At 44.8% G+C, this 18,811-nt stretch overlaps 1 protein-coding gene across 1 annotated transcript in view; it reads right to left on the bottom strand.

Annotated features, from left to right (window-relative positions):
- The window catches only part of RYR3 (ryanodine receptor 3), a 605,631-nt gene that overhangs the window by 5,468 nt on the left and 581,352 nt on the right, over positions 1–18,811 (bottom strand). Inside the window, 11 exon segments of the mRNA XM_066388565.1 lie at positions 424–488; positions 1,859–2,015; positions 3,784–3,918; positions 7,250–7,396; positions 7,683–7,743; positions 8,165–8,292; positions 8,809–8,851; positions 12,073–12,203; positions 15,112–15,312; positions 16,787–16,873; positions 18,482–18,650. Coding sequence (XP_066244662.1) covers positions 424–488; positions 1,859–2,015; positions 3,784–3,918; positions 7,250–7,396; positions 7,683–7,743; positions 8,165–8,292; positions 8,809–8,851; positions 12,073–12,203; positions 15,112–15,312; positions 16,787–16,873; positions 18,482–18,650 — 1,324 coding nt within the window.

Raw genomic sequence — 18,811 nt, 5'->3', positions numbered from 1 at the left:
GGGACACACAGACAGGAAGGGAGAGAGATAAGCATAAATCCTCCGTTGTGGCACCTTAGTTTTTCATTGACTGCTTTCTCATATGTACCTGGACTGGGAGGCTAGAGCAGACTGAGTGACCCCTTGCTCAAGCCAGCGATCATGGGGTCATGTCTATGATCCTAGGCTCAAGCCATCGACCCTGCGTTCAAGGTGATGAGCCTGTGCTCAAGCCAGCGACCTTGGGGTTTTGAACCTGGGTCCTCCGTGTCCCAGTCTGATGCTCTATCCACTGCACCACCTCCTGATCAGGCAGAAACAAGTTCTATTGGTAATTTGGCCTAGGGCTGGTCTAAAGTAATAGCAGAACCTATTGTTTAAAATAGGTTCATTGGCTGTGAGATACAAAAATAGGGTTGGAATGAGTAGTTAGAAGCACCTTACCTCCATATCTTCTCGTACTTGTTCCTGCTGGTCTCTTAGCTCCCCAAAAGCATCAATAATAAGACCTAGAAGTTTAAATATAAAGACAGATAAGTGTTTTAAATAATCTGTTTGGTGGTTCAGGGTAGAGGAATGATAGAAGAAATGGCAGAGGCTACTCTGTTTCATAAAAACGTCAATCATCAAGCTGAACTATTCAGTGAAAACAAAACTAAAAAAAAACACTTGTGTTTTCAAATGCTGCATACTGGCTAACCAGTTCTCATTGTTCCTCTTCACCTTTCTGCATTAGGTTCTAACTACTGGCTCCTGGCAACTGCCCCTCTCCTAGTGTCCCGCCCCCTTCTATTTTGTCAGCCATTCATTATCTGTCTTCCCGTTGGGCTATCCCTCTGCTAGCCCCTTAAGCACTGATGTGTCTCAGGGTTCTTCCTCAGTTTCTTTACTTTTCTTTCTGGGAAATCTCTACACCAACATCTTTACTACCACAATGGGTCTCATTTCTATTTATTTTCTTTTGTATTTGTTTCTATTTATTTTACATGTATTTATTATTTCATTCCTGACTTGTTCCTCGAAAGACCTATACATTTAACTGCCTCTTAGTCCTCAACACTTGCACGTAGATATTACATGTACCATTCAGTCGTTTTCAACCATTGGTCCACCAGAAATTTTGTGCCAGTCTTCAAAAGAGTTAATCATCCTGATATTGTATAATGATTACAGACCCAGTGATTATAGACATAAAATTTATGACGGACTGGACTGGTCCATCAACTGGTGGTTGAAAACCACTGCCCATGACTCAACTAAATTCATCACATTCCTCTAATTCCTGACAAGCTATTGAATAAATATCAGTACCCCTCTTCCAAAAACAAGAGAAAACCTGTTACATGCTCATAGCTCCTCTCTGTGCTCCTTCCCCGCCTCACTGCCTGGGAGGAAAATGAGGAGGATGGGAGTCAGGAGGCTGTTGCCAGGACTAGACCCAGGAGGTGTCCAGGAAGCAGAACAGACAGGTAGCGGTCAGTTCAAAGTGGGAGTGGTGGGAACGGGACTATAAGGAGTATAAGTCTATAAGGACTCTCATTGCTTATAGAGGCAGACCTCAGAGATATTGTGGGTTTGGTTCCAGACCCCTACAGTACAGTAAGTCTCAATACAGCGCTTCATGATCCCTTTGCTGGTAGAAGGTCTTGACTTCAATTTGGAAAAAATGCAACATTTTTGAAGCACAATAAAATGAGGTGAGCTGTCCCAGTGCCTGGGTGAATCTTTGGCTTTATATATAGGCAAGGCCTCATATATGAAAAATGCTCAATAACTGTTGAATTAACAAATGAATGAATGCATAAAACAATTAGGCTGTAGATGTAGGAAGAGAACTAGATCAAGCCCTGTTCATACTTAACATAACTGGCAACCATACCTTGAATGATGGCCAGCAAGATGACAATGACAAAGAAGAAAAAGGTGATGTCAAAGACAATGCGGTACATTTCGTAAGGATCACCGGCAGGGTCTTCGATTTCATCGCCGATGCCGCCTCCAGCTCTCACGCCCACATACATGTGGAACAGGTAACACTAGACCAGAAAAATAACGTCAGTTCAGGTAAACGTTGCAGAATTTTGTTTTTAGCAAGATGGTCAGATCATTCATTTAATTAGATCAAAGTATGGTAGCCCTGACCAGGGGAAGGGTGCTCTTCAATGACATCAGTGCTCCTGTTGCTACTGGCCCTCCACTACACCCTCTGGTCGGTTTGTTAAGGAGAGAAAGACTGTTGTTAAATATATGTATGTATGTGTATGTATGTATGTATTTTCAGTGAGAGTAGGGGAAATAGACTAAACCCTCTGGTCAGTTTGGTGTCCACCAGGAGGGAAAGACTGATGTTACATTTGAGATTTATTTATTTATTTATTTTTAAAGTGAGGTAGGGGAAATAGACTCCTGCATGCACCGCAACTGGGATCCACCTGGCAACCCCATCTGGGACTATGCTCACAACCGAGCTATTTTTTAGCACCTGAGTTGGAGGCTCCACAGAGCCATCCTCAATGCTCAGGGCCAATGTGCTCAAATTAATGAGCCATGGCTGTGGGAAGAGGAGAGAGAGAGAAAAAAGGCGGGGAGGGAGAGGAGAAGCAGATGGTCACCTCTCCTGTGTGCTCTGACTGGGAATCGAACCCAGGACTTCTACTATACACTGGGTTGACACTCTACTGCTGAGTAAACTGGCCAGAGCCTAAATTTAGCTTTTAAATGATAATTTTTACTCATTTTTTAAAAAGTTTTGAACTTTTTGATACAAGAAAATCCATTTAAGGTATATTTAAGTTAAAAGACCTTCCAACCTTGATGAGTATGGCACATGCCAGATGTTAGTTTTTACTCATTTAATCTTAAAAGGGTCAGGCCAGGCTGCAGCCTCCGGGGAGGGACCTCTCCTACTTCTCCTACATTCTCCTTACACCTGGCAGATCAGGAATTCTTGCAGCATCTTGGAGACTAGACTTTCTTTCCTTGCATGCCACATGTGTGGCTAGGTACAGGCGTCTGGGCACTGGCTCACGGAGCAGCACCCTCCATCTCTCCTCCTGCCTGGATGGGGTAGGTCCAGAGGAAAAAGCAGTCTTACACCTGGTAAATGGAGATGGTGCTGGTCCCGCTGGTGCTCTGGCAACTGTAGTGTTGCTGTCACATGAGGGTGCTGCCCCAAGAAAGCACTGGAGAGTTTTAGCCAAGAAGTCTTACCCATTTTCTAGAGAAATGACTACAGGCTGGGACAGTCCACTGTCACGCATCTTTGACTCGCGTTCTTTCCCTGACATCTGGTCACCATAGACTACAGGGTTGCTTCCTGCAGCTGTGCTCGCTCACCCTAAGCTGTGTCCTTCTCTCCTGCTGGGCCACCCGATCTGATCCTACTGCTGTTACATTTTTTTTCAGACTATGGTGGCTGAAAAACCCCTGCTGGCTGGCTGAAATAAACTGAGAACCAGATTCATGGGACTCTGTGCCAACCCTCAAGGAATCAAAAGCCTGCCTTCCATGAATTTAGGTACAGGTTTATTCACACTTAGAAGTTTTCACATCTTTTCCACAAACAAGTATAGATGAACAATGAATGACCAGTGGCCTACGTTGTGGCCTGCTTCTCTTTCCACGTAGCCTTAGGTGAGTGCTCATGACACCCTCTGCCCTCACTAGTGTCTCCCTAGGACACTTCCCCTTTGAACGAGACAACTAGACTCTCCTCTGTTCTGCTCTTAGCTCCCCAAACCACCTACATCCCTTCTTTCCCAACAAAGACGGGTCACCAGGTGGCCAGCCTGAGAGGGCTCTTACTGTCATCATGTCATCACACTTCATATCGGGCTCGTCGTCATCCTCGCTCTTGTTGTAGAACTTGCGGAAGAAGTTGAAAGCCACCACGGTGTAGAGATAAACCACCACGGCCAGGAGACCGACAGTCAACACCAGCTGGGAGGGGAGAGAGAGAGAAGAGGTGGGTCTCAACCAGCTGGGAGGGGAGAGAGAGAGAAGAGGTGGGTCTCAACCAGCTGGGAGGGGAGAGAGAAGAGGTGGGTCTCAACCAGCTGGGAGGGGAGAGAGAGAGAAGAGGTGGGTCTCAACCAGCTGGGAGGGGAGAGAGAAGAGGTGGGTCTCAACCAGCTGGGAGGGGAGAGAGAGAGAAGAAGGTGGGTCTCAACCAGCTGTGAGGGGAGAGAGAGAGAAGAAGGTGGGTCTCAACCAGCTGGGAGGGGAGAGAGAGAGAAGAGGTGGGTCTCCTCCACCTTGAAATGTTCACGGGTGATTCCAAGGAAGCCAGGGAGACAAGGCTGAGCAGGGGAGGAAGGGGAAAGAGGAGATTATAGATAGAAATGGGCTATTGGGAGACAAGACTAATGATGGCGTATTATGGACTATATTGTGTCCCCGCGCCCAATTCCTATGTTGAAGCCTTTACCTCCAGCACCTCAGAATGTGACTTTGGAGACAGGGCCTTTAAAGAGGTAATTACATTAAAATGAGGCTGTTAGAGCAGGCCCTACTCCAACCTAACTAGTTCTCCTATAAGAGGAGATTCAGACACAGAGAGAGCAGAGAGCTGCAGGCGCAGAGGGAATGATCAAGTGGCAAAGCAACCAGCGGCAGCCAGGGGAGAGTCGCAGAGAGGCCTCGGAGAAAGCCGGCCTACCCACCCCTTGAGCTTGGACTTCCAGCCTCCAGAACTGAGAGGGAATGTCTCCTGTTTAAGCCACCCAGTCTGTATTTCCTTATGGCCGGAGCAGACTAATCCCTGGGTATCGAACTGGGCTTGTGTAAACTACAAAGGATTTCAGGATTGAATAGTGAAGGTGCCAGGAGGAGAGTCACTGTTCTTTCAGAGAGAGCAGGTACCTCAACTTTCATGACGTAGCTTCTATTCTAACGCCACTTCTAAAGAAACCAAAGGTTCTTTGGATTGGTAGGTGTCCCTACATTGCACTATGTCACACATAACCATGAACTAGAAAATTGTCACAGCACTGAAGTTACTCTAAGAATTACTTACGATGGTTGAGTAAAGTGACATTTCTCAGAACCAAGGTATCTGCCCAGGACCTCTGCAGGGGTCATAGGGCATGTTCATTTCCTGGCTTTAGGGGGTACCATAGATAAGGAGCACACAGGACCTGCCCCTCTGGCCTGTATGAGGGGCAGGTGCTGACCAGGACCTATGATGATCAATAAGATAAAACCTGTGCCCTCCAGGAACCACACAGAGGGGTGGATCTGGGGCTCAGATAAGTAGCAGAAGACACATACTCAGCGACTTGAACAATGAATGGTAACTTACCTAACCTCAGATAGCAGAGCTCACAGAACCAACTGGTGTTCAAAAAACCAGGAAGAACCGGGGCTTCGCATCCAAGGGGAAATAAGCCAGTCCTGACGCCTAGTGGCTGTGTGGTCTTGGTGAGACACAGCCTCTCTGAGTCCCAGCTCTTTTCTTTCAAGTGGGCATAACATCTACTATATAAAAGTAGCTGTGAACCTGTCACAGTACCTGGCACATGGCACAGGCTGGACACATTTTAAAAAAATCTTGCTACTGTTTATTCAGCAAGGCCATATAAAAAATTCATTGTTTAAACTTTCCATTTAAGTTACAGTCTTAATGCAGTTGAGTTAAATCAATAAAAACTGAAGTTTCACTATCTGAGTAAAGGGGAAGAAAATAATTCTAAAAGAACACACAGAATTGCCATTTGACAGATCACACTGGGAAGCATTGCCCTTTATAGGATAAAATTTCCCAAGGTGTGCCTGTAAAAATACACAGTGCCCCTTCTCCCAGGCGCCTATAAGGAAGCATTTAACCAGAAGCCAGCATCTACATCACAGGTTCTGTTAGCACCTCCCAAACTTGAGCTTCTTGTATGTGGCAGGAAATTTCTCTCTCTAGCTTTCCTTCGTGCTTTTCTCCACCAACCCAAACAAGAAACACTGACCATTGCTACCACCGGAAGCCTGGAAGAAATACCTAATGATCTAATACAGCCTAACACCTGATGGTCTAGCACTTCCATTTTAGAACAAAGATCAACCTGATTTATTTTCTGGTTGGGATCTTTATGTACTTTTTAAGGTATACAACCAGTCCGTCCATGTTGTTACAAATGGCAGGATTTCCTTTTTTATGGCTAAATGATATTTCATTATGTGTGTGTGTGTGTGTGTGTGTGTATAAATACACTGCTCACAAAAATTAGGGGGTCAGGGAACGTGCAGACACTCCAGTACTTTCAACCTTTTGTATAGTGCATTTTCACCAATGAAATAAAAGTTGGTTTTGCATCTCATTTGCATAATTTAACTTTCTTTGACTTGTCATTTGCTTTTCTGATGTTCTTGTTTAATTTAAAAAAATCAAATGCTTCTTTTTTTAAAAAATAATAAATAAATGCTTTTTTTTTTTTTTTTTTTGTAATTTTCTGAAGCTGGAAACGGGGAGAGACAGTCAGACAGACTCCCGCATGCACCCGACCGGGATCCACCCGGCATGCCTACCAGGGGGCAACGCTCTGCCCACCAGGGGGCAATGCTCTGCCCCTCCAGGGTGTCGCTCTGTTGCGACCAGAGCCACTCTGGCGCCTGGGGCAGAAGCCAAGGAGCCATCCCCAGCGCCCGGGCCATCTTTGCTCCAATGGAGCCTTGGCTGCGGGAGGGGAAGAGAGAGACAGAGAGGAAGGAGAAGGGGAGGGGTGGAGAAGCAGATGGGCGCTTCTCCTGTGTGCCCTGGCCGGGAATCGAACCCAGGACTTCTGCACGCCAGGCCGACACTCTACCATTGAGCCAACCGGCCAGGGCCAATGCTTCTTTTTTTAATCACTTTATATTCATTTTGAAATATCCCCTAATTTTTGTGAGCAGTATATATTTTCTTTATATGTTTTTCCACTGATGGACACTTAGGCTGTTTCCATATTTTGGCTTTTGTGAATAATGCTGCAATGAACATGGGGGTGTGGATTTCTCTTCAAGATCCTGATTTCACTTCCTTTGCACATATACCCAGAAGTGTGTTGCTGGATCTTATGACAGTTCTCTATTTAATTTTGTGAGGAACCTCCACACGATTATTTTGAATTGGCTACAATTTTACAAAAACAATCTCTGTTAAAGTGTTTTGGCAAGAAAGGGGTATTATGCATGGACACATACCTGCCCATCGTGCACTCGCTGTACTACCTGTTTTGGTTCTTTGATTTCCCGTATCTGGGTGCATGCTGTTCTGTATCAGTGTGATTCAGTGTGAACCCAATACCTGTTTGCCGTTATGAGTTACAGATGATAGGATGGTCCGCAGGGTCTTGAAGCCCATGGCAATGTCCAGCAGATGAGCGGCGAAGAAGAAGTTGTTGTAGTGGCCCAGGACCGACATGGTGGTGTACCAGGCAAGGTAGAGAAAGGACTGTGGAAATGGAAGAACGCAATTTTCAGGCATCCATGCCTCCTGAAGTGCTCACTGAACCATTTTTCCTCATCTTTGGGAAAGTGAGGCTAGAGGGTGTTCAGATGCTGAGGCGCTGTGAACTGGCCTAAGGTTTGCCAAGCGGAACCCCACATGTCTTACACTGTTGCACAAGAGAGGTGTGTCCCTGAGCCTTTCTGGGCATGCTCCCTAACCTCTCTCTGTGACATCTAATGACATCCCTGACCCAGGGCATAGAAATCTTGTTTCCAGATGCCATACTTACGTTGTCAGTAAAAACAACTCCCAGCTTCCAGATGTGGTACTTCATGTCAATGGAACTTAGCCTAAAGGGGGACAAATAAATTAAAAACATATAAATGTCAGGCTTTAGTTAAGTGTTTAATAAAAGCAAAAATTAAGTTCTTTTCCCCTCTTGGGTTTAATAATCTAAATATGGCTCTGAGCGGCATCAAATTGGAGGTGGTCCCCGTGAGACCGAGACTGGTAGAATCACCCAGCCTGGAATTCTAATTAGTCTTTCTCTTTCAGCTCTCTCAGGCCTAGAAGCTGATAGGCCCTCACATTTTTCAAAGCGGTGCTCTCCCAGTATGTTAGAGTCTAGAGGGGAATCCTAAGCCAGACCAGAGCCTGAGAGAACAAAGATCTGATTGAGATTTTTCCCTTCAGCCCCTGAAAAGGGCTGGAGAAATAAATCAAAGGGTCTACTTTAGTCAGACTGTGGATTTTAACCCCTAAACTCTGTACCATGACAACAGAGAGGCGGCTTCTGCTTTGGTCTCTTCTACCGGGCTAAAGTCAAGGGCGTTTTTGTCCAAACCCAGGAGTTCAGCAATGCGTTCCGCTCCATAGAGATCCCCATACTTGTTTATCACCTAAAGCAAAAAGGATGACAGGGTGAGGTCAGGCCACATGTCACATGTTTCCTCTAGCCCAGTGTCTTCTGGGCCACACGTCATATGTTTCCTCTAGCCCAGTGTATTCTGGACCACATGTCACATGTTTTCTCTAGCCCAATGTCTTCTGAGGTCTACTACACTCTAGGGTCTTCCAAGGGGTTGATAAAGACATGATTCAAAATGCAAGAGGAAAATAAGGAGAAAAAAAATAACCCCCCAGAGAAAACAGAAATGAAAAAGGCAATATCTTTTGGAGGGGAGAAAAATGCTCCTATGCAGGACACAATAACCGTGTTAAGCTGTTTAAGGCAGATGAGTATAGGCGTGAAGCCAAACACCAACATGTGTTCACTTAAACCCCTCTGTGACTTACTCTTCTGAGAAACCATCACAAAAGTAACGTCAAATGTATTCATATTTGTAAACAGAAACCTTAAAACCTATTACATTTCCTTGGTGGTTGTGGAACTCACCCCCACTGACAAGGCATACCTTTCTCTTTACAAACTTGTCCCAGTAGTTATTAGGAAAAGATCTGAAAAAAGAAAATGAAAAAGAGGGTTTCTTAACATCAAGGCAAAGCACATCAAGAAATTGCAGTTTGAGTGTCTGGACGTGTGATCCCTGTGGTTTTTGTCCTGTTCATTGAAGAGTCAGGACTTGATTGAAGTTCAGAGTCACCACGGGACTGATTTATGGTCTCACTACTTTGTACTGACTTCTGAAACATTTAGAAAGACACTGCATTTTCTATTTAAAGTTACAGTTAAGAGCCAGGGATTGTGATGACAAGATAAGACAGAAAGAGATATATGTTTATGGATCCCAGTGTTAAGTAGAAACAGAACCTTGCAGGAAACACATACATTTAACCTTCATCCATTGAGTACCTAGTTTATGTCAGTAGCTGGGGCATCAATGGGGCAACGTGTAGACAAGGTCCCTAAATACATAAAGTTTCCAGTTTGGGAATCCCCTTTATTTAATTTCTATAGGGTTTTGCTAAACCAGAGTGCTCTTCTACTCTCTTCTCTGTTCTCACATAGCTCCTGTGGGGTCTGATTTCCTCAGGGAATTAGATCCCTCTTTCCTGTAGAGGTGGTTTCCTAAAGCATCCCATCCCTAACCCCCCAGAGGGATCTTCTTTCTTCTGCCTGGTAGCATTTACTAGTTCCACTGCAAGTAGTTTTCTATTGTTAAAGTCAAGAAAGAATTGTCATTTTCAGATATGCTGGCAAAAACAATTTAAAGTATGTTCTGTTCCTCTGCAGAATGATTGATCCTTCCAGGGAGGGTTTCTTGTGAGGCTAGATTGCAGCCGAGACACTGCTGGCCCTCGGCATATGCATTCTTACTTCTGTTTTCTCTTCCTTGAGTCATTCTTGTTGGATTTGGAACTCATATTTAGATATCACCCAAGTTGGTGGGGAGGAAGTGAGGGCCTCCCCCTATTCATGGACCCCTCAAAAGAATAACCCTGAGCAAATACCACTTTTCCCATATATGACGGCAATCTTTAAAAATATTTTTTAAATAATCAAAGCAGTTCCTTTGTCTTAAGCATCCAAATGACAAACATTAAGAACAAATACTGGGTGTATAGTGTAAACTAGAAAAAACTACTCATTGGGGTGATGGAAATAATTATGTTGACTTTCTTCTTTGTGCATTTTTCTGCTACTTGATTTTTTATGTGTTGCATTTAGAATCTAAAATAAACAAAACGAAGGAAAATCAAAACCAAGCCAGCCTTCCTCTGTCCACACTGTTATCTCCTTTCTCTTAAATCCTTTATAAAAGTGGTCCATAACATGCAACTCAGCCTTGCTCACATTTTGTTATAAGTGGAAAATTCCACCAATGGTGACTGGCCAATGACTGAAGGCTTTGGCTAAGACCCTTCCACAGATGATCTTATTTGGTCTGAGTATTTTTGTCCCCTGACTACATCTGTAAGCTCCTTGAAGGTAGAAAACATATTTTTACTTGGTAATATTCCTTACAATGTGGGGTAGACTAAAGGAACTTCAGAAGGGAAGTGCATAAATAAATGATATAGCTATATATGAATGGTCAAGAAAAATAATATAAGATTCTCAATCTCTTTAGAAATCGGAAATCCACAATGAGATTCTATTGCTCACCTATCAGGTTAGCAAAACTATCTGAGGATAAATAGTGCTGACAAGGGGAGAGAGGAGCAGGAACTCTCATGCAGTGCTGGTTGGAAAGTAATTGGGACAGACATTTGCATGTTCTAGTATTCAGCAAATTTTTCTCCTGGTCTCTACACTGGAGAAACTGACTTGTTCACGAGTCATAAAAATGTTCACTGTAGCACTATTTGTAATAGCCAGAAACTGAGAACACTTGAAATGTTCATTGTCAGGAAAATGGATAAAGATGCAATAATATACTCATATGTGTGTTTTGAAAATGACAAAACTGTGGCTACACACATCAGCATAGGTGAGTTCTCAAATAGCCCTGAACGAATCATTCAAATGGCAGTATGAGACACAAAATATGATTTCATTTATATACAGTTCAAAAATAGTAAAAATGAAACACTCTAGGGACATACACCTATGTGGAAAAATTATAAAGCAAAAAGTGAATACCACTGATGTCAGGAGAGTAGAGAGCTGGGGTTGGGGAGAGGACCAAGAAGGACCATAACATCTGGGGCCTGGAAGCTTTCTGCAGTGTTCCATCTTTTAACCTTTGTAGTTCAATTTATTATTATGCTTTAAAACATACATACGCATTTAATATCTTCTATCTGTATATTTAACAAGATAAAAATATTAAAAAAGAAAGTGCTCCATGATATATAGTTAACTGAAAAGAAGAGATTATAAAGTATTACATGTACTAGGATATGATTATTGTGAGACAATTGAAGGCTAATTGACTAAAAAAAAATTTTTTTTTTTAAATTTTAAACATCTGTTTATTTATGCATTTTCCTACTTATGGACATTTAAGCTACTCCAAAAAAAGTTTTAGCAGATATTCTTGTTGGGCATTTTAGTGTTCTTGTCTCATTATCTCCTTAGGAAACTGTCTGGAAACTGAACTGCCTTTACTGGCCATATCATCTTGTGCCACAGGCACAAGCACTACTGATAATTGCAGAGAGCTTACCCAAGAATTAAATTATTTAATAGCATCCAAAATTTCTGTACCATAATGAAGTGTCAGAAACAAAGCTTGATCCCTCCTCTTTATTTGAAGAAACTGGTAGGGACTGGCTTTAGATTTGCATGCTAACTCCCCCCCCGCCAAGGGAAGAGTCTTCCCTTTCTAGGGACGACTTACAAAAGCTCAGTGGTACCTTTGTAGAACTGCCTCTCTCGGTTTGTCTGTCTTCAGATAAGGAGCAAGTTTCTTCTTCTAGAGGGTCAAGGCTGTTGCTTTTAGATGTGCATAATTTAATTGTCACAGCTCAGAGTTTCTACACAGTCACCTTTGTTTGCCTATCTAGCCCCATTTCTTTATTTTTCTTTCTGAACGTTCTCTCACGACTCTCACTTTCACGACTGTGAACACACCAGCACGAGAGCATTACCTTCATGCATGCTGATGGCCATTTTTTGAAGTTAGGGAAAGGAAGTGACTAAGAGCTTGATGCATGCCACGTGGGAGGCACTGGGCCAAGCAGCACTCCCAGACTACAGGAGGTGGTATTCTCATCCCTCTATTACCAGAGAGGAAACCAAGGCTAAGAAGGCTTGGGGGCGGGGGGATACTTACGGTGTGTTGATTACCAAACGGTCCCATTGTCCCTTGATGTCATCCTCGGATGGCTGTTCCGTGATATACAGGCCATCAAACTCCAGCTTCCTGGCAATTTCTTTTTCTCTTTTGAATACCACCAAAGGGACCTAGGAGTGGGAAGACACTGTCTATTCAGAAAAGGCTTTCTAATTAAAGCACCTTCTCCCAAGCATCTCTTACAAACTGGCTTTTCACCTTCAGCGCAGGAATCTCTGTTTTTGGGACGTTTAGGGTACCTACTTGTGCCTCCCAAGTCAAACCTCTTATCACTCCTTCAGCTAATACATCTTCCTTTCCAAAAGCTGCTCTGACTTGGGCCACCCTTTAAGGTTTGAGTTAAACAGCTGATTTTACTGGAAACTGGACTCCTTGACCCATCCTAGTTAGAAGGCCACATGTCGATGAGTCCCTGGACTGAATGAGTTAGGTCTCTTAAGTCTCCTAGGCTGGAGTTGAACTAAGAAAGGATGATAAACTATCCTGGAATTGATTGGTCAGCCACAGGGATACTATGGAATGTTCCAACCCCGTTTAGTGGCTGGGGTCATATTCTTCTCATGGCTCTGAATTTTGGTTAATGCAACAGGGTTTGATAGATAGAATGAGCGGACACACTGGGCTCTGTATGTCATCTTTCTGTATTGAGGTTTTCTTCCTGAGATTTCTTCTCAGAAGAGTACCTGCCAGGTGGGAGCAGGCTTATTTGTTCTCAGCTATCGTTCTCCATTCTCTTATAGTTCTAAGTCTGATATTAGACCAGATATGGTGGCATGGCTATAATGACCCACCACCAGCAAGGTACCCACCACCAAGAAGGATGGGGAAGTAAGCCACTTGCCCCAACCCTCACTAGACACATACACCCTTCAAATAAGGAACAGAGTTAGTGAGATTAGAGGATGCTACTGAAATTCCAGAAGATATCAGAATAGCCAGAGCACCTCTCGCCTGAAAAACTTAATTCAGACAGAACCAAGATTTCTCATTCAGCCAGAAGCCACTGGTTACTTAGCAACATCCTTGAGACCTTGGTCTCCAGTTTCTACCATAACTCTTTTCTCAAAGCTGATGATATCTATATGCCTCACATTGCCCTTTCATTTCCAAGACAAAAAGACAAAATTCAGATCATTATTTGTAAAGAATCACTTCTTGCTCTTTTTTTCTTTAAAACAATGGAACGACACTGAGGAAATAAAAGACTGATGATAGGAATACGGCAAAGGCTAAGAATAGGCCTTGTACACTGTGGGGAATCAGTTATGGCTGTCAGGTAATGGATGATGTGGGAGGGGAAACAAAGGCAGAGCTACGCTGACTAATTTCTGCTGTGTTTTAAAGTGACTCTGAGTAACAATAATAATATCACGTTTCAGAGCTATACTGATCTCTGGGACTCGGTCTCCCAGGAGTCTGTGCAGCACGTAGGTAGGACGTGCACATAGTATTCCTTACACAGTGTTTCTGCCTTGCTTCCTCTCCATCAGCACTGTATCTGCAGCGAGTCCAACAAGATGAGCTCTAGGATGGTGACCTAGGGAATAGCAGCTAACACTCTGGTTTTACTGTGTCCAATGTTCTGAGTACTTTTACAGATAATAATTCATTTACTCCTCCAAGCAACTTTTAGGAATTGGTGGCATTGTTATCATCCTCCTTTTTACAGATGAGGAAACAGAGGAATGGCAAGGTTAAGTGGCAGAGCCATGAGCCCAACCTGGGCAGCCCAGCTACAGACTCTGTGTGCTTTTATGGTTACAATAGTGTCCTCAGGGTGGTTTAGGGTACATGTGCTCTCCAGCAGGGTAACTGAACCTCCTACATGATACCATAGTCACTGGGAAAGTAAGGGCCACAGGGATAGAAATGTATTTCCTGGATTCTTCCCCGGAGATGCTGGGGAAGGCTTGGTAAAGAGCCAAGGAGATGTCCTACTAAAGAGAAGAAAAGATGTAATGAGGAAAAAAAAAGAATGTAGTATAGTAGAAAAAGGACTGGACTTAGCACACAAAAAACAGAATGACCGAAGACTGACGTAACTGCAATAGAGTCTGAAGACAGCCCCAGAGAACCAGGTCTCTTCATATTCGTGCCCTTGCATGGCCCTCCTCACGCCCTGTGCAGTAATGAATCCAGCCCAGCCCTGGGAATTGCTTTAGCCAACAGAAAGCAGCAGAAATGTGGCAGTCCTAGGCCTTAAAAAGGGCTAGTAGCTTTCACTTGTGTGCTCTCTTTGGAAACTTCAAGGCCCCATATGCAAGAAGTCCAGCTCCCTGGCCAGCGGGAGAAAGTGAAGAGGCCACAGGGAAAGGGTAAGGCCCAGCAACCCCAGCAGAGCCCAGCGTGCCAGCTGGTCCCTCTCCACTGTGCCAGGCATGAGCAACTGCCTTCCTGGACAGCCTGGCCCAGCTGACCTGGATGACTGTGGATGCTGCCACCTTCACACGGAGCAGAGGAACTGCTTGAAGGTGCCAGCCAGTCCCCAGAGTCCGAGAGATAAAATGTTGTCATTTCAGCCACCAAGTTTCAGGGTGATTTGTTAGGCAGCAATAAACAGTAACTGAAACAGTAACTCATGGATAAGTTTTCTTCTGATATCGTGAATAATTAAAACCTAATACTTTTTTAAAGGTGAAAAGCATTTTTTATAAAAACTTCAACACAAATTCAAAAATGAGAATGAATGGTCATGTGCTAGCTCCATGTGCGACGTAGCCTAATGGTTGTAATTTTATGAAATTCAACAAGTGGTACCTGACATGGGACTCACAGGGCAAGACTTCTCAAACTGGAGTGTGGATACAGATCACCTGGGCATCATGTTAAATCATAGACTCTGATTTAAAAGGCCTGGGACGGGCCCAAGATTGTATGGGTCTAACCAGCTCCAGGCTGCTGCTCCACAAACCTTAGTCTTATTCGCAAAGTCTTAGAGAACAAAGGGCCGGCTGGGTTCAAAAACAATGCTTCCTCCCTCAAGCAGTCAGGGTACACTCAGAGCCCACAGCAACTCACCTTCAGGCAGTAATAGCCCACCACACAGACTAAGGAGATGATGGTGTGGATTATGGCCAGGGCCCGCAGGGTCGGGGCCATGTACCCAGTGCTCTCCTGCAGGACAAAGAATACCATGGCTTCTTCCTCCTCCTCGTCATTAAAGGAATGCCACAGGTTCGCCACATCCTCTGTCTCCTCTTCTAAAGGTTCTTCAGTGACCTGGCCCAAGACACACACTCTTATAAACATCAGAAAGAGCCTCTGCTGGTAGGCTCTCCCCACAGACTTTATGATGCAGGCAGGTGCTCTGCGAACAGTGGTGGCTCAGCGTTACTTGCTGATTGCGAAGATTTTGGGTAACTTACTCCTAGAAATCCCCAGTATCTCTAATAATTGTGAACACTTTAAAGAGACAACCCACATCTTTTGTGAAAAAGCAAAAATACTTAAAAATTAGGGAAGTTTTACTATCTATCCTTTAATCCCTGTGCCTCAGGAAGAAACCTCTGAAATGCTGTGGCCTGAGAGGAGAGAGAGAAACAAGCATGCCACACACGGCACTCTCCATTCCTTCTCAGATGCCCTGGACGCTCAGGGCTCCGTCTGCCAGTCTGACACGGACAGCTCCCAGCTCCCTCACAGGCTCTCACCCGGCAGCTCTGGCTGCCTGCTGGCTCCCTCCACCTGGCTGCTGTCTGCAGTCACTTCGATCTCAATATATTTAAAACCAACTTTTGCCACACCCCTCTGTAAACTTTCGTTTTTTTTTCTACAGGCACTAGAAAGCCACTCATTCATGGAGTGGAAGGTTGATATGAATAAAAGCATGTTTTATAAAAATTAGATTGGTCATTTTAAATTGAAAGGGAGACAGGCAACATAGAATAGCCAATTGAGGACTATGTCAAGAATCCAGGACCCAGCATTCATTCATTCATTCATTCATTCATTCATTCATTCCATGAACATTCATTATATGCCAACAGTATAAAAGACCTACTTACTGCCTGATCAGGCAGTGGTGCAGTGGATAGAGCATCGGACTGGGATGCAGAGGACCCAGGTTCGAAACCCCAAGGTCACCAGCTTGAGCGTGGGCTCATCTGGTTTGAGCAAGGCTCACTAGCTTGAGCCCAAGGTCATTGGCTTGAGCAAGGGGTCACTCGCTTTGCTGTAACCCCCCAGACAAGGCGCGCGTGCGCACGCGCGCGCACACACACACACACACACACAAAATAAAATACCCACTTACTAATGTTCAAAATCTTCATTTCTTTTGATTAGTCCCCTTTTCCCATATCCAGAAAACAACTACTATTAATTCTTCCTTCATAATGGCTCTAGCATATGGCCCAACTCTAATGGCTCTCTGTTATGTTATTCCCCAAGGAAGGAACCGTATTACTCATTTTGAAATGCCTCATAACTCCTAACATAGGGTTAAGGACATAGTAGACACTCGACAAATATTTGAGGAATGTATTAAGTAATGAGCAGAACCATCCTGAACTACTGAAATAGTGCCCTAATTTGCTTCCCTTGCGAGCTGTCTCTTTATTCTTCCCATTGCTAAAGATAGTATTCTTTTTAGAAGCCAATGTCTTAGAAATTTCATTAGATATTAGAATTATCTTTAATTTCTATTTTTTTTTTAAAATAAAGTATATTTAGCAAATAACCTTTGAAGTATCACCTTATAAAAGAGCAGGATAAAGTTGATAGCGAAGGCTACAAACAGAGCAAGGAACCTCAGGTTGTAGAAATTCCTGGCCAGGTAATGCTGAAAAGAAAAGGAGAGGCAGAAGTCACAGAGTGAGCTCGGGAGGGAAGGAGAATGTCCTTCTTTCACAGAAAACGTCTCTTCTGGTTAGGAGTTTACACAGGACTAGTCCTACTCTTTGATAAGCAGTTTTCTAGGACAATTCTGGCCTTTTTAGGACTTACTTGGGGGAGAAATAAAAAATGGGGATTTATAAAAAACTGCTTAGAATGATGCTCAAAAAGAACCCTGATCCAGCTTATCCCTCAAAAAAACAAATGCCAAACCTGCCACCAGCAGACTCAAATGCTGCTATAAAGGTGCATGCCTGCGTGTGTGTGTGTGTGTGTGTGTGTGTGTGTGTGTGTGTGTGTGTGCATGCGTGTGCATGTGTGGGTATATTGAGCACTTGATGTAGAACAGTAGTCTATTTGGACACTGAGTGACCTAAGCTCACAAAAGACCTCTCTCTGCAGCTCCCACCCTGCATGCAGCCAGACTGCGGCCCCGGGTCCTTGTCCCTTTGTAAGTCACAGCCACAGAGCCCCTGCCTGTCCCCCTCAGGGGTCACCATTCCCATTCTCACTGCCATCTTCCTGGAAACATTGGCACTTGAGTTCTAGCCTGGTAGCTGCATGGGAAAGCTCACAACCTCTCTCACTAGTGGTGCTGGGGAAGGTGCTGTCCTGGCCATCCGCTACTGTGCCTCGGGGGCGATTCATCCGAGAGAGAGTATCACAAGCTGTGCTGAGGGCTGCCTGCCTGTGGAATAACAACAGCCTTTGAGGACCCGGGTGTATAGTTTCTGCATCCCAAACGATCCAACTACTTCTGAACTCTGGACGAGGAGCAGCTAAGTCCCCATATAACACACATATGGAACCAGCTAGGAGGAGGAGTTCCCTCCCTCTCTGAGAGGCACAGGTCAGAGAGGGTGCCTGCTGCTGGGCAGAGGAGCTGGGACACTGGCTTTATTCCAGGTTATCCTCTTTTTCTTTTTTTTTTTTTTTTCTAAAGCTGGAAACAGGGAGAGACAGTCAGACAGACTCCCGCATGCGCCCGACCGGGATCCACCCGGCACGCCCACCATGGGGCGACGCTCTGCCCATCCTGGGTGTCGCCATGTTGCGACCAGAGCCACTCTAGCGCCTGGGGCAGAGGCCACAGAGCCATCCCCAGCGCCCGGGCCATCTTTGCTCCAATGGAGCCGTGGCTGCGGGAGGGGAAGAGAGAGACAGAGAGGAAGGCGCAGCGGAGGGGTGGAGAAGCAAATGGACGCTTCTCCTATGTGCCCTGGCCGGGAATCGAACCCGGGTCCTCCGCACGCTAGGTCCTCTTTTTCTTTTTAACCAACACAAAAGAAGCAGGCAGATAAATGAAAAGGAAGAGGAGTGAGAGAGCGAGGAAGAGGAATGAGAGAGCGAGGAAGAGGAAGGAGAGAGCGAGGAAGAGGAAGGAGAGAGTGAGGAAGAGGAAGGAGAGAGCAAGGAAGAGGAATGAGAGAGCGAGGAAGAGGAATGAGAGAGCGAAGAAGCATCACTAACCAGAGTGAAACTCTGTGGCTGCTTCCCTGAGGTCTGCCTGAGCCAGCACCTGCACCAGAACTGAGGCCAGGGCGGGAGTGCTTACCAGTAACTTGGTCTGATAGATTTCCAGCCCTTTAAAGAAATTAGCCATGAAGGCTTCAGGCTTCTCCATTTTCTGGCCACGCCGCCGCTTCTTCTTTTTTGTTGCTTCTGCCCAGAGGGCCTTGGCTTGCTCTTCCCTGGCTAGATCCTCCTTCTCCCCATCTTCCACGCTGCAGGAACAAGAAACCCACTCAGCCCAGAGGACGGAGGGAGGCCTGGCCCAGACAGGGAGACTGAATTAAGGAGAAATCTTGTCATTATTTCTCGGGGCTGGGAACCTCAGGTCTCTATCACCCCACAGGGCCTGGATGTCACTTTGCACTTATTGAGG

The sequence above is a fragment of the Saccopteryx leptura genome, chromosome 6 (genome assembly GCF_036850995.1).
Source record: "Saccopteryx leptura isolate mSacLep1 chromosome 6, mSacLep1_pri_phased_curated, whole genome shotgun sequence".
NCBI lineage: Eukaryota > Metazoa > Chordata > Mammalia > Chiroptera > Emballonuridae > Saccopteryx > Saccopteryx leptura.
This window is presented reverse-complemented; position numbering and strand designations above follow the sequence as displayed.